Here is a 15,939-nt window from a genome sequence, read left to right as displayed (position 1 = left end):
CATCACATCTTTAGTACAACATCTATCATGTTGTCTAGGTTCTGCCCTCTTTCTCCAGAGGCAGCTGGACATTTTTTTTCCACCTCAAAATAATGTTTTGGGTTATTTTAGTATTTAAAGCCACATCAGAGCGCCATAGGGTCAGACCGTACTGCCCTGACTAGGGGCAGGGTGTAGCTATGCTGTCCCATGGGCAAAGCTGGGACCAGGCATGGAGCCAGGGCTCCTACCAGTGCCTGCCCGCACGCTGCTCACTGACCGCTCTCCCTTGCCAGGTGCTGTTGCCTGAGGTAGGAAGCACATGGGGTAAAGGGGGCTCCTGAAGCTGGGAAGAGATTATAAATTCATAATCCCTGGTGGTTCCATCAAGGAGTTTACCCTTTTGTGAAGGAAAAAAGTGTCCATCTAAAGCCATTCACTTCACTACCCACAGTGTCTCCTTCATGCCTCTGATCTTTGTTGTAGGAACGAGGAGGTGATTGCTGTGGCTAGTATGAACTATGATCCAATTGTGTCCAAAGTCGCTGAGGTCATGGCCTCTGGGAGAGCGATCAGAAAACGAGATGTGGAGTAAGTAGAAGCTGCTAAAGACAACTGAACATACAAACATTGTGACATAAATCGGGCCAAATAAAATCAAAACCAAATGGGTGAGTGATCCATCAGCCGGCAAGTACTAGAGCAGAAACACGGCCTGGGCTAGAAGCAATGGTTCATCCCATTTTAGTTCAGGTGAATGACAAGTGGCAACCCATACATATCCACTGCTGGTTGCTACTGTCAGCTGTACTTCCTAAACATACTCATTCCTCAAGTCCCACTAAACCAGGGGGGGAAGTTTTTGGCCTGAGGGCCACATCGGGTTTCTGAAATTATATGGAGGGCCAGTTAAGGGAGGCTGTGCCTCCCCAAACAGCTAAGCATGGTCAGGCCCCTGCCCCCTATCCAACCCCCCTGACACCTCCCGGGACCCCTGCCCCATCTACCCTCCCACTCTCTGTCCCCTGACTGCCCCTGGACCTCCCCACCCCATCCAACCCCCCCCCCCTTCCTGACTGCCCCCCCGGGACTCCTGCCCCATCCAACCACCCCTTCTCCCTGACTGCCCCCGGACCCTCTACCCCAACTGCTCCCCGACCCTAACTGCCCCCCGCTGCCCCATCCAACACTCCTCTCCTTCGTGACTGCCCCCCCCCCCAGACCCCTGCTCCCATTCAACCCCCTTGTTCACCGCCCTCTGACCGCCCCGACCACTATCCATGCCCCTGGCCCCTGACCACACCCCAAACTCCTCTGCCCTCTATCCAACACCCCCGCTCCCTGCCCCCTTGCCGCGCTGCCTGGTGCACCAGTGGCTGGAGCTGGAGTGGCAAGCCACCCGCCGCGCCGCCCAGAGACCGGGTCAGGCAGCCGCGCCCCCCCGGCTGGAGCCAGCCACCCGCCGCACCGCCCAGAGACCGGGTCAGGCAGCCGCTCCCCCCCGGCTGGAGCCTGCCACCCGCCGCGCAGCCCAAAGACCGGGTCAGGCAGCCGCGCCCCCCTGGCTGGAGCCAGCCACCCGCCGCGCAGCCCAGAGACCGGGTCAGGCAGCCGCGCCCCCCCAGCTGGAGCCAGCCACCCGCCGTGCCGCCCAGAGACCGGGTCAGGCAGCCGCACCGCCCGGCTGGAGCCAGCCACCCACCGCGCCGCCCAGAGACTGGGTCAGGCTGGGCTCTTCAGCTGAGCTGCCCCAGGAGCTCGCAGCCCCCCGCCCACAGCATTGCACTGGGGGCGCAGTGAGCTGAGGCTGCGGGGGCAGGGGGACAGCGGGCGAGGGGCTGGGGATAAGCCTCCCAGGCCAGGAGCTCAGGGACCAGGCAGGATGGTCCTGCGGGCCAGATGTGTCCCGCGGGCCGTAGTTTGCCCACCTCTGTACTGAATTCATTAATCCTCCCCCATGCACTGTCCCTTGCCTCCCTGCCTTTATGTCTACACTACGAAATTAGATCGAATTTATAGAAGTTGATTTTTAGAAAGCGATTTTATACAGTCAATTGTGTGTCCCCACTAAGCGCATTAAGTCAGCGGAGTGCGTCCACAGTACCGAGTCTAGCATCGACTTTTGGAGCGTTGCACTGTGGGTAGCTATCCCAGAGTTCCTGCAGTCTCCGCCGCCCATTGGAATTCTGGGTTAAGCTCCCAATGCCTGATGAGGCAAAAACATTGTTGCGGGTGGTTTTGGGTATATGTCATCAGTCGCCCCTCCCTCCGTGAAAGCAACGGCAATCGTTTTGCGCCTTCTTTCTGTGCGGGCACCATACTGCTTTCAGCAGACGGTGCAGTAGGACTGCTAACCGTCGTCATTGAACCATCACTTCCATTGCCACTCTGCTCTCCTGCTCTTGTCTCGATAGTGAATTTTTCCATGTTGTCTCTCATGGCTCCTGCTTCTGCTGCAACTCTGCTCTCCTGCAGATGCCATACCAGACAGCAAACATGGAGCCCACTCAGATCACTAGGCAGTTGTAAACAACTTGTGCATTATCATGCAGTATACGCAGAACCAGAACCTGCAAAAGCAGGTGAGGAGGCGATGGCAGTGCGGTGACGAGAGTGATGAGGACATGGACACAGACTTCTCTCAAAGCACGGTCCCCGGCAATTTGGCCATCCTGGTGGCAATGGGGCAGGCTCATGCCATGGAACGCCGATTCTGGGTCCATGAAACAAGCACAGACTGGTGGGACCACATAGTGTTGCAGGTCTGGGATGATTCCCAGTGGCTGCGAAACTTTCGCATGCGTAAGGGCACTTTCATGGAACTTTGGGACTGGCTTTCCCCTGCCCTGAAGTGCAAGAATACCAAGATGAGAGCAGCCCTCACAGTTCACAAGTGAGTGGCGATAGCCCTCTGTAAGCTTGCAACGCCAGACAGCTACTGGTCAGTCAGTAATCAATTTGGAGTGGGCAAATCTACTGTGGGGGCTGCTGTAATCCAAGTAGCCAACACAATCACTGAGCTGCTGCTATCAAGAGTAGTGACTCTGGGAAATGTGCAGGTTATAGTGGATGGCTTTGCTGCAATGGGATTCCCTAACTATGGTGGGGCGATAGATGGAACACATATCCCTATCTTGGGACTGGACCACCAAGGCAGCCAGTACATAAACCAAAAGGGGTACTTTTCAATGGTGCTGTAAGCACTGGTGGATCACAAGGGACATTTCACCAATATCAGAATCGGATGGCCAGGAAGGGTACATGATGCTCGCATCTTCAGGAACTCTGGTCTATATGAACAGCTGCAGCAAGGGACTTACTTTCCAGACCAGAAAATAACTGTTGGGGATGTTGAAATGCCTATAGTTATCCTCGGGGACCCAGCCTACCCCTTAATGCCATGGCTCATGAAGCAGTACACAGGCAGTCTGGACAGTAGTCAGGAGCTGTTCAACTATAGGCTGAGCAAGTGCAGAATGGTGGTAGAATGTCCATTTGGACGTTTAAAAGCACGCTGGCGCACTTTATTGACTCGGTTAGACCTCAGTATTCCCATTGTTATTACTGCTTGCTGTGTGCTCCACAATATCTGTGAGAGTAAGGTGGAGACATTTATGGTGGGGTGGGAAGTTGAGGTAAATCGCCTGGCCACTGCTTACACACAGCCAAACACCAGGGCGGTTAGAAGAGCACTGCAGGTCACACTGCGCGTCAGAGAAGCTTTGAAAACCAGTTTCATGGCTGACCAGGTTACAGTGTGACAGTTCTGTTTGTTTCTCCTTGATTAAAAACCCACCCCCTTGGCTCACTCTACTTCCCTGTACGCCAATCGCCCTCCCCTCCCCCCTTTGATTACTGCTTGCAGAGGCAATAAAGTCATTGTTGCTTCCAATTCATGCATTCTTTATTAATTCATCACACAAATAGGGGGATAACTGCCAAGGTAGCCCAGAAAGGGCGGGGAGGAGGGAAGCACCGGGTGGGGGGGGGGAGGGGAGGACAAGACCACACTGAACTTCAAAACTTATTGAATGCCAGCCTTCTGTTGCTTGGGCAGTCCTCTGGGGTGGAGTGGTTGGGTGCCCGGAGGCCCCTCCCCCGCATTCTTGGGCGTCTGGGTGAGGAGGCTATGGAACTTGGGGAGGAGGGTGGTTGATTACACAGGGGCTGCAGTGGCGGTCTGTGCCTTTCCTGCACCTCAACCGTATGCCGGAGCATATCAGTTTGATCCTCCAGTAGCCTCAGCATTGCATCCTGCCTCCTTTCATCATGCTCTCCTGTTGCTCCAGCCATCTGTCCTCGCACTCATTTTGTGCTTTCCTGGACTCTGCCATTGTCTGCCTCCATGCATTCTGCTGGGCTCTTTCAGTTTGGGTGGACTGCATGAGCTCAGAGAACATTTCATCGTGAATGCATTTTTTTTGCCTTCTTATCTGCGCTAGCCTCTGGGACAGAGATGCTAGTTGCAGCGTTGAAACATTTGCAGCTGTGGGAGGGAAAAAAAGGAGATTAAAATTGAAAAAGACACATTGGCCCTTTAAAAGGAGGGGCTGATGTTTTCGGGTTAACGTGCAGCACAAACCCAACTAACCCCCCCACACATCCAATTCTCTGGGATGATCACTTCACCCCTCCTCCCACCACGTGGCTAACAGTGGGGATGATTTTTTTTCAGCCACAGGCAAACAGCCCAGCAGGAACAGCCACCTCAGAATGTCCCTTGAATAAAATTCCCCTATTTCAACCAGGTGACCATGAATGATATCACTCTCCTGAGGATAACACAGAGAGATAAAGAATGGATGTTGCTTGAATGCCAGCCAACACTGGGACCACATGCTGCCATGCTTTCTTATGCAATGATTCCAGACTACATGCTACTGGCCTGGCGTGGTAAAGTGTCCTACCATGGAGGACACAATAAGGCTGCCCTCCCCAGAAACCTTCTGCCAAGGCTTTGGGAGTACCTCCAGGATAGCTTCATTGAGCTGTCCCTGGAGGATTTCTGCTCCATCCCCAGACACATTAACAGACTTTTCCAGTAGCTGTTCTGGCCGCGAATGCATCCCAAGTCTTCAGGGCAAAGTAATCATTAAACATGCTTGCTTTTAAACCACGTATTATATTTACATTTATATTATATTTACTCACCAGAGGTGCCTTCTCCGCCTTCAAGGTCTGGGAGCCTGGGTTGGGAGGGTATTGGATCCAGGGTGGTAAACAGTTCCTGGCTGTCAGGGAGAACGGTTTCTCCGCTTGCCTGGTGTGCGCTATCATCTTCTTCGTCCCCCAAAATCCTCATCCTGTTGCGTGAGTCTCCCGCCTTGCAGGAGTCCACGTACAGGAGTGGGGCAGTGGTAGGGCCACCCCCCTAGAATTGCATGCAGCTCATCATAGAAGCGGCATGTCTGAGGCTCTGACCCCGAGCGGGAGTTTGCCTCTTGGGTTTTTTGGTAGGGTTGCCTAAGCTCCTTAAGTTCCACGCAGCACTGCTGTGGGTCCCTGTGATAGCCTCTGTCCTTCATGCCCTTGGAGATTTTTTCAAATATTTTGGCATTTCATCTTTTGGAACGGAGTTCTGATGGCACGGATTCATCTCCCCATACAGCAATCAGATCCAGTACCTCCTGTTTGGTCCATGCTGGAGCTCTTTTGTCCACAGTATGCATCCGATGAAGTGAGCTGTAGCTCACGAAAGCTCATGCTCAAATAAATTGGTTAGTCTCTAAGGTGCCACAAGTCCTCCTTTTCTTTTTGCGAATACAGACTAACACGGCTGTTACTCTGAAACCTGGGACTCCATGGTCACCTCTGCTGATGAAATCTGCACGGTCACCTGTGCTGATCAGCTTGCCACACTGGCCAAACAGGAAATGAAATTCAAAAGTTCGCAGGCCTTTTCCTGTCTACCTGGCCAGTGCATCCGAGTTCAGAGTGCTGTCCAGAGCGGTCACAATGGAGCACTGTGGGATAGCTCCCGGAGGCCAATACCGTCGAATTGCGTCCACACTAACCCAAATTCGACTCAGCGATGTTGATTTCAGCGCTAATCCCCTCATTGGGGAGGAGTACAGAAACCAATTTTAAGAGCCCATTAAGTTGGCAAAAATGGCTTAGTTGTGTGGATGGGTGCAGGGTTAAATCAATCTAACGCTGCTAAATTCCACCTAAACTCGTAGTGTAGACCAGGGCTCAGTCACTATTCATCATCCATCACATTTACACATTGATAGCCTCAAGGGGAAATTAGCCATGCAGGCCCAGTTCTGCAGGATCCCTGACTGTGCACTGACCAAACAACAGTGACTGAGGAGGGAGCCTGTATATAACAGCATGTGGACCATGAATGGAATGTGGCACAGTGCGTACCCCTAGGAGAAGGGGGAGCATTCTGAAGGTAGACCTAAGTTCCACTCAACTTGCATAGGGGATGCCAAGAAAATATTGGAAGATTGATTTCTACTGAATGAAAATCCAGCAGCGTATATAAACCCTTTAACTCCGCCACGCTGAAATAGATATGCCCCAAATCACTCCAGACTGACAAATTTCGATTTCTGGCTCAAAGCACTAAGGAGGTAGGGCTTTAACAAAAAGTTGCATTTTTATAATGGCCAAAATGTATCTCTCTTCCCCCCCCCTCGGCCCCTTTCTTTGTCCTCAAAAGTGTCCAACTTATTTTTGCTGAAGCTTTTTTTTTTAAAAAAAATTTACATTCCTTCAGTCACCAGAGGTGAAAAATGTCATGTTGAAAGGTAAACGTTACTTGCAGGTTTAAACTAGCGTAAATGGAGAATTCTCTGGAACTTGAAGTCTTTAAACCATGATTTGAGGACTTCAGTCACGCAGCCAGATGTTAAGGGTCTATTTCAGGAGTGGGTGGGTGAGGTTCTGGGGCCTGCGATGTGCCACATCATGGTCAGCAGTGACCCTCCCCACAGTGGGGAGTCTGGCATTTCTCCCTCGTTGCCTGCAGAGCATAGAAAGCAGTCTCACTGCTCTGGCCACAGAGTGCAAAGGCTGCTTTTTGCTCAACCTGTCAAGAGCCAGCCTGTTCTCTGCCCCTCCTGGGGGTAGGGGTGGAGCTGGGAGAGGACTCTTGGCCCTGCCATGCATCAGGAACAGGACACTTAATACTAACCGAACATTCTCTCCTTGTTTTCCTGCTGCATACGCGTATTTAAGGCTGTTAGTTCGTCATGGCAAGTATGTTTCCTTTTGTATCTTGAACTTGCCGCATATTAGCAATGACGGGTTAAAGTGACAAATTTTAAGTTAACATCAACCTCTGAAGCCCTGGTTTGGGAGATGTTCCTAATTCCTGCAGAAATGTTATTTACTCTGTTTGACTGAATGAAGTGGTTTGACTGTGGTTTGTTCCCTCTGCGTAGGGCAGTTGATAAATCTATTGCTTCTGTGGAAAGGGAGTTTGGACACATGGGGCCGGATTTGCTAAAGTGTACTCACAATAGTGCTCATTCCTCAACTTGTGCATGTGCATGAATCTGGACCACTGCACTGCTAGACCAATGGGCCTGGTCTATATTCACAGTTGCACTGGTTCACCTGTAACTTGGTTCAACAACTGATTCTATTAAACCAGTGCAAAACCCTGTGTGGCCATTCAGAATTCAGTTTAAACCTGGTTTTTAACAATTTCAGCTAAAACAACCTAAACCAAATTTCAATTGAATTAAGAGCCTCTACACAGGGTTTTGTACTGGTTTAACAATCACTTTTTAAAAAAATCACACCTTTATTTAAACCAGTGCAACTTGGGATATAGACAAGACTTTAATGACACAAAGCCTGGACGTGCTCCCCTCACTGCATTTGGCTATATCAGGTCAATATTCTGCCCCAGCTTCTCCAGCAGGGTTGCAGGCAACTCAGTGAAGAGAGGGTGTTTGCTGCAGAGAAACTGGAGCTGCATGATAGCTAGCAATCCTGGCCCGTGCAGAAGGCAAACTCAGAAACACTAGGTGAGCAGATCTGGTTAATCCTGTTGTCCTGCTTTTGTCTTTGCCTTAGAACTGGAGACATGTCTTGGTTAACTGGAAAAGGCTCTTAACATGGGAAGGAACTGATTTCTGCTGAGGCTGCACTTGCCAGAGAGGAGACTGGGATGACCAGGAGGCTCCGCTGCTAGATGCAAATCTAGTCAGCTGAGTCATTGCCTCCCTCAGACTTTGAAGCATCTTTCACTGAACGTTTATGTTCCCACCAATGCCCTCTGTACACACAGCCGGTGGTTCTGAAGCACCAGTGGCAGCCTGCATGCTTGGGCTCTGCAGAGTTTAAAAATCCTATGGAAACGCAAGGAGAACACAGGATCCCTGAGAAAGCACTGACTTGTACGGGCCTTCAGAGTCTGAAACAAACGTATGCTCTAGCACCAACAGCTGCATCTCTCCATGAACCCTGCTGGGGCATGGGGAGAGTAGAATGGAGCTTACCTTCACTTGCTTCTGGTAGGGAGGGACCGCCTGCAAAAACAGGGCAAACTAGTCATCCTGATTAAAGTTAAAGTTACCCACTCTGGGACACATCTGCTCCCCCTACAAACAATGCCACAGCCTTTCACTGCACCCCATGCTCCCGACTTCACCCACAATATGCACCCAACTAGCCTACCCCTCACCCACACTCCACTCACATCCAAGCATGCCCTCACCAACACCCTGCATCACTCTCCAACCTGCACTAACACCCCCTCCCTGCCACACTCTCCCAGACACCCTCACACAACTGCTTGCCCCCCTGCATCCTCCTCAACCAGGTTCGCTTTCCACCCACAGTGTCATCCTCACCCACACAGCTTCAACCACATCCACGTGCTCCCATTCAGATCCTTACCTGCACAATCCGAGTCATAGAGCTTCACCTTTATCCACGCCCTCAGCCATAAGCACGGAGCTCCTGAGGTACACAGCTCACAGGAGCGAGCCTCCCAGCCCAGGTCGACAGATTCCCCGGCTTGCGGGGCTAGCGCACTAAAAACAGCTGTGTAGACAGTGCTTCACCGCTGCAGCTTGGACTGAAACTTAGGCTCCCCGACCTCCAGTCCAGCCAATGTCAACACAGCTGTTTTTGGAGCACGAGCCCAGCAGGTATCCTTGGAATGTATAGTCTGATTCCTGTGTTAATTGCAGTCAGTTGCTAGGTGTTGAAGTTAAACTCCCTGTTCTGTAAAGACCTGGGTCTCCCTTTTTCCGTTCTTAAACATCTGGGCTAGGTTCAGTCTTTCCCAGTTCCCCAGGGACCAGTTTTGACCTCACTTACACCGGAATGATGCCAGTGCAACTCCATTGTTCCAATGGAGTTACTCCTGATTTACATCAATGTCAGTGGGTCCAGAACAAGCCCTATGATCTCCAGAAGATCTCCGGTATAATTGCCAATGGTTCTGATACCATTTCAGCTTATTCCTTTAGCATCCCAGGGTGAATGTTCAGAGCATCCTGTTTTGAATACAGATCTAGTCATCCCGGTCCCTTTAACTTGCTTCTGCCTGATCCAGCCTCATGACCACTCCCTTCTTCTTTAATTGTTTTGCATAAGTCATCCTGCTGCTGTCATCCTACCCACTGGAAAGTGGGGCAAAGTAGCTATTGAATGAGATTTCTGACTGTGCCTTGTCATCTGTTATTTATTCTGCTTGTCATTCAGTGGCAGCGCTAAACCTACCTTCTCAGTGTCTTGCTTTATTATCCCCCTTTTAGGAACAAAGGCATTGCCACACCACTTCAGAATGCCCACGTAATCTCGCATTCTGTCTCGGTCAGTACCCACTGCCCAGAGGCTTCAGAGAAAATTGCTGGAATCCTATAACAGACAGTTTTGAAATAACCTGCCCCTGAGGAAAATTTCCTCCCAAATCCTTCAATCCATCATACTTTATGCCCTGAAGCAGGAGAGTTTATATCTTATGTATTATTTATCCTGTTTGATGTAACCGGTGTTATTCTCATTATCCTTAAGTGTTAAATCCATTCTGGAATCCTGATAAATCCTTGGACTCAAGGATATTTTGTGGCAGAGAGTTCCCTAGTGAAGTGTGTTGTTGTCACAGGGTACACTCACTGCTAGTGGCACCTCCTAGCTGTACTGGGGATTAGCTCTGGCCAGGCATAGCGCCCTCCTCTGGTGGTGTCTCTGCTGTTGTCCTCTTGCCCAGCAGACCCTTCTAGCTCCAGGGTCTGCAGCGTCCTCTTCGTGACTCAGCCCTCCAGCCAGGTCACTCTATAGTTCCCCCTTCGGGGGTGGGGGGGGGGGGAGGAGATAGGGTGGGTATCAAAGTCCCTCCATACACAATGGCAGTCTTCCCTTTACTGCTCTGACCATGCCACACTTCCAGGGGCTGGTAGGGGAACCCAGGCCCACCCTCTATTCTGGGTCCCAGCTCAGGGACCCTCCAGTTAGCAGCCAAGACCTGCACTCTCCTACCTTGCTTCTTTTCCCCTGATCCTTTTCCTACCTTCACAGCTCCCTACCGAGTTTGTCAGCCTCCCAACTCCCTCTTTTCGGGATGTAACTGTAGACTACTTGTCTCTAACCCTAGACACACCTCCCTTCTCCAAAGGAGCAACTGCAGACACCTTCCCTGCAGCACTCTGTTGCCAGCTTCCTGGCTTATATAGGTCCCCACCTGTTTCTGCCCAGTTGAGCCTCTTCTAATTAAATCCCTCTTCTCCAAGATGCAGCCTGGGCAGTTAATTGGCCCACTTAGCCATCTTCACCCCTCCAGGCCTTGTGTAGGGTGGACATCCCATCACAATTGTATATAAAATATTTCCTTAGCTTGTGTGTGACTATGTTGCCCTTTGTTATTTTATATAACTGTCAAACACCCCCTTATTTGTTGTATCCTAAACTTTTCAGTCTTTGCTTAGGCAGCAAGGCCTCCTATTGGTATCACTCATTTCTAGTCCCTGCTATTTCCGCTGTAACTATCTGCAAAGGGCGTAATCAGAGCAGAACACAGTATTTCAGTCAAGGATGTACCAATGACTTACAGATGGCATGACCAGCTTTTCAGTATTATTGTCCACAGCGCTCTTCACAGTAGTATTGTTGCCAAGGTCTCGGTCTCTGTGACTTGACCTTACACATCCTTGCTGTCACCCTTTCTCTCCCTACCCCACAACTTTTACTTGCCCCCTGGAATGAATCCTTTTCCTTATTTTTTTATTCTCTTTTGTTTTAAGATCTTTACAAAGTTTTCTAAGACCCCAGTGCAGCCATACTGATCCTTCACTTCCTTCCCCACTGCGGCCTTATCCAGACTAGGATAAAGGAGTTGAGTTTTTAAATAGCACTTAATTAAAATGTATTAGCCAACATGATTTAAAAAAAAACATTAGCCACTAATGTAGATAGGTTCTAACTCCTTTAAAATGTGTTAGCTGATTGTGGCCAATCCTAGCCCACTCCAAGAGTTCACGTCAGCTGGCTAATATGTGGGAAAATACCACTGGCCCTGTCTACTCTAGCGTTTTCAGCTGTGTTAGTTCACCCTATTTTAAAAGCATCTCTTTCTCCATCCGGATGAGGCCTGGGTTTGGGATACACACACCCCACAGTGAGTAAGCAGGGGTAGAGGTGAGTCTAGAGATGAAGGTGTGAGCGTAGGGGGCAGGTGGAAGCCGAGAAGCCCAGACCCTGCTGCCTCTTTGGCAGAAGGGGGAAAGACGAGCAGCAGGCTCAGAAGCCAGTAGCATTTTTTTCATGAGGGAAGGAGCAGAGAAGGGGGCATGGAGTGAAGGACTGAACCCCAGGCAGAGAGGAGCAGCTGGAGCCACGGCTCTTTTAATGGGTGGGAAGGAGGGAAAAGAGGTGAGGGACACAGCCATCTGCAGTAGGCACTGGGAGGCTTCCTGTTCCCAAGAGAGGCAATAGCAGCAGGAGCAACGATGGTTGGTCCCTGGCGGCAGGCTGGAGAGCAGCAAGAACTGACTTGGCTGAAGGAGTGAGGTCAGCAGAAACCTATAGGGAACATAGAGGGTTCAGAGGCCCCTTAGTGATGGGGGTGCCTGAGGCCCCGGGGGCTGTTCAGAAACCCCCTCTTCAGCTTCACTGCTGCTTCCCATCAGTGCTAGTCCCACTGAATGTGGGCCACACCCACCTGCAGGATCCCCAAGCAGCCACTTGTTCTGTTGGTACTTAAGTCTTTTCCTTTTAGAGCTGTCCCATTAGAGTGTGATAGAACAGGGATGCTGGGCTTTTAAGCCCTGTGCAGCCCCTACAGCTCATTTAAGCTTTCTGAGGCTGAGAAATTTCCTGGCTCCTCTTGAATTCTCTTTCTCTCCTCCCCTCAAGGTCACTCAAGACCAACATTCCCTCTAATTTTTGACAGGCCGTGTGCACAAAATATTTCTTCTGTGCAAATTGTTGTGCTTCTGTTCAAATTTTTGTGCGTGTGGTGTTTCTCCATGTGCGCGGGGTTTAGGATCTGTGCGCGCACGCGCACAGCTTAGAGGGAACAGTGCTCAAGACCATTCCTCCGCAGGCCAGAGGTAGGAGGGTTGAGCATGGATCCTTTCATCTTTGCAGTCTCATTGCCAGGTTATTTTCATGTGTCCCTGGCTGCTTCCTCTACCTTCTGCCTGGAGAACCCACCTGCTTCCTCTTTCGATTCACTAACTTCTCCTCCTGATTTCTACCTCGTAGCTAATTATTCTGTGTTCCCCAAGTTACAAACTACCTCTCTCAGCTTGTCAATAACTAATTATCCTTTATCCTGCTTGGGTTCTCCATCTTCCCACTGTCTGCCTCTTCCATGTGTTTTCTGGTCTCCTCGGCTCACTGGCTTGGCCTTATTCAAAGGGCTCTTGGGTATAAAAATAAAGAAGCAAAGCACCCCTTGCCCCTGCTTCCATTAGCTGTACTCACCAGCCCCTTCCCACCTTTGTCCCACACACATTGATACTCATTTCTTCTCACACCAAACCGGTCCACCAGGCCACAGGAAGTGTATGTGGATGCTCAGCTCCTTGGGGCAGGAACTGTGGCCAGCATTAGACCTCTGAAGGGGGAGATTTTCAACAAGAAAGCAGGGACCTGCCCATTTACAAGTGAAAGGTCCCATCTGTGCCTTTGAAAAAAAAATCTCACCTAGGTGCCAAACCGTAGGCATCAACATTTGAAAATGTTGCCATTTGTTCTTATTTGCTATTAAAGATGGACAACATTTTTTAAATAAAAGGTTTTCTATTGAAAAAATAGCCTCTTTCCCCATGTGAAATATGTCACAAACATTGTCATTATTGAAATTGTTCATTTTCGCTGGAATTTTGGGAGAAATTTTTAACTGACATTTTTAATCAAAATTTTTTGTTTACTGAAAAGTCAGGTTTTCGCAAAACATAAGGGCAATATTGGTTTTGATAAAAATTTAGATAGAACTTTGATTTGAAACGATGCACAAAATTCCTGAAAACTGGAAAAGGTTTCATTTCAAACCAAAATAAATTTGTTGTGAAATTGTGTTTTTTCCTTTTTTGACCAGATCCGTTTGCTGTTCAAAGAATTGTGTTCTGCTAGTGGGCTATATATAGCATCATCATCATCATCACTGTGCAAAACAGAGCTGCCAAAACCTCCCCTGAGGAAGAAGCAATTGTGTATGGCATGGAAAGAGAATCCAAGCTTAACACGCAGTGATATGCATGGACTTTGACGATCTTATTTATTGTGAATGCCATCAGCACTTTGCAATGCATAATGAACAGATCTCTGAGCTGATTCTCCTGCAGTTACATACACACAGCTGCCATTGGATTTAACAGGAACTAGGTGCAACACAATGTGAGAGAGTCAGGCCCAGGTCTACATTATATCCCGCCTGACTGTAATCAGTTATAGGGCATTCAAGTGGGACACTCCCATGGTGCCTTTCTTTCCCTTCCTTCCCTTTTTCCTTTTGTTCCTTTCAGAATTTTTAAATTAGCAATAATTAGAATGATTATAATGAAGCCCCTCCTGAGAGGGTAATGAGTGATTGTGAACTGTAGGAGGAGTGTGAGGGGAGGAGCGGGCAGTGTGTGAGGATCTGTGTGAGAAGGGAGATGGGGAGACGTTGTCTTATCTATTGTTGTCATCATCTGTACTGACAAATGTTCTGATTATAGTTGGCTAATCTTCCTTTCCTCACTGTAGACTCTTATAGGGAGAATCTGCATATTCATCTAGTGCTCTGCATGGATGAATATAAATATAACCTGAATAATAAAGTCCAAACTTCCAGCAGATTATTATTGTCATTTATTTGCCTACCATTAAGCTACCCCCAGATCCTCTATCCTTCCATTTTCCTGTCAAGGAGCTTTTCTTACAAATGGGGAGTCATCAAAGAGTGGGGTCTGTCTAGTGGGGTCCTGTATGGGTCAGTTTTCAGCCCAACGCTATTCAGTGTCTTTGTCAGTCATATGGAAGAAAACTTAAAATCACTACCGGCAAAGTTTGCAGATGGCACAAATATTGGGGTGTGTGGCAAATAATGAGTAGAACAGGTCCCTGATACAGGGAAATCTGTATTGCTCGGTAAGCTGGACGCAAGCAAGCAATAGAAGCTGTAATGCAGCACAATGCAAGGTCATGCATCTAGGAATGCTGACTGGCTGAGGGACTGTACCCTGGAAAGCAGTGGCTGAAAAGGAGAATACGTGCTCCTTTCGGGTATGATATTGTGGCTAAGAAGGCTAATGCGAGCCTTAGACGTATGAAGAGGGGAATATCAATGAGAAGTAGGGACATTATGTGATCTTAGTGTAAGGCCCTGGTGAGACCACAGCCTGTATACAATGCCCAGTTATAGAAGGTTGCTGAAAAATTGGGGCGGGTCCAGAGAAGAACTACAAGAGTGACTTAGAGTCTGGAAAACAGATTAAAGGAGCTCAGTGTAATGGATGCAATGCCCTGGGTCTCAAATGCAGGCCTGCGCATCCCCAGGCAGCTGTCGCATCCTGGCCACCACCCAATGTCTGCTGAAATGTGGGGGTCCCAGGAGCTAGCAGGACTATAGCCTCGTCCACGGCACCACGCACGGGAGCCCTGATTGGAGGATCACCCAGCTCCACCAGTTGGTCCAAGCAGGCTGTTTAAGCCAGAAAAAGGCACAGGAAGTTGAGCTACTAGGTGATTTCCTGCTTCTGCATTGGACCCTGCTCGTGCCTGCGTTCTGCACCCAACCCTGTTCCTGATTCCTGCTCCGCTCCTGGCTCCTGCCTCACTCCCCATTCCCACCGTGCCCCTGATCCTTGCCTCTGCTCCAGCTCCTGGCCTTACAGCTCACTGGCGACTATCGGTTACCAATCCTGGCTCTGACCTCTCACTCCAGCTCTCGGTTTGACCCTTGGCTTTGACACTTGGTATCTGATCCCAGCTCCAGCCCTCAGCTTTGGTTCTGTCTCAACCCCTGGCTCTGGTCATTGGCAGTTAACTCTGCCAGTGCTGTCCCTCAGTGCTGTTCCCTGACCAGGACTCCTGCTCTGACCACTAGGCAAGACTGCTTACCTTCTGGTTCCCTAACCCTTAGTGTATTGAAGAGAAGGCTAAGAGGTGACTTGATCACTGTCTGTAATTTCGTACACAAGGAGAACAATACTCATAGAATCATAGAATATCAGGGCTGGAAGGGACCCCAGAAGGTCATCTAGTCCAACCCCCTGCTCGAAGCAGGACCAATTCCCAGTTAAATCAGCAAACTGGGAATTGTTTTAGTCCAGCAAAGAGTTAACAAAATTCAACTGCTAGAGGTTGAAGTCAGGAAAATTCAATTTGGAAATAAAAGTGGCAAAGTTTTAACAATGAGTGTGTCACAGGCCAGGGCAACTGCACCCGTATTCCCCCTGTCTGGTCCCTCAAGGGCACCTACTCTAAGCTCCCAGCTCTTCAGTCATCACTTCTTTTCAGTAGAGACCCATGTGTCTCTCCCTCATGATTGCGGTTTTTCCCAGACTG

The 15,939-nt window shown here is 49.6% G+C and overlaps 1 protein-coding gene across 2 annotated transcripts in view; it reads left to right on the top strand.

Annotated features, from left to right (window-relative positions):
- The window catches only part of AIFM3 (apoptosis inducing factor mitochondria associated 3), a 117,785-nt gene extending 103,465 nt beyond the window's left edge, over window positions 1-14,320 (top strand). Inside the window, exons 19-20 of one of the 2 annotated variants that reach the window (XM_037879114.2) lie at window positions 466-570; window positions 8,011-14,320. In XM_037879114.2, the coding sequence (XP_037735042.1) occupies window positions 466-570; window positions 8,011-8,050 (145 nt within the window). In that variant the 3' untranslated portion in view covers window positions 8,051-14,320. The remainder of the gene's footprint in view (window positions 1-465; window positions 571-8,010) is intronic. The other variant, XM_037879113.2, reaches the window with a different exon arrangement.
- Window positions 14,321-15,939: the final 1,619 nt, after the last annotated feature.

Source organism: Chelonia mydas, chromosome 15, assembly GCF_015237465.2.
Source record: "Chelonia mydas isolate rCheMyd1 chromosome 15, rCheMyd1.pri.v2, whole genome shotgun sequence".
Classification (NCBI taxonomy): Eukaryota; Metazoa; Chordata; order Testudines; family Cheloniidae; genus Chelonia; species Chelonia mydas.
Note: the sequence above shows the minus strand (reverse complement) of the source record. Positions and strands in the feature narration are given on the sequence as shown.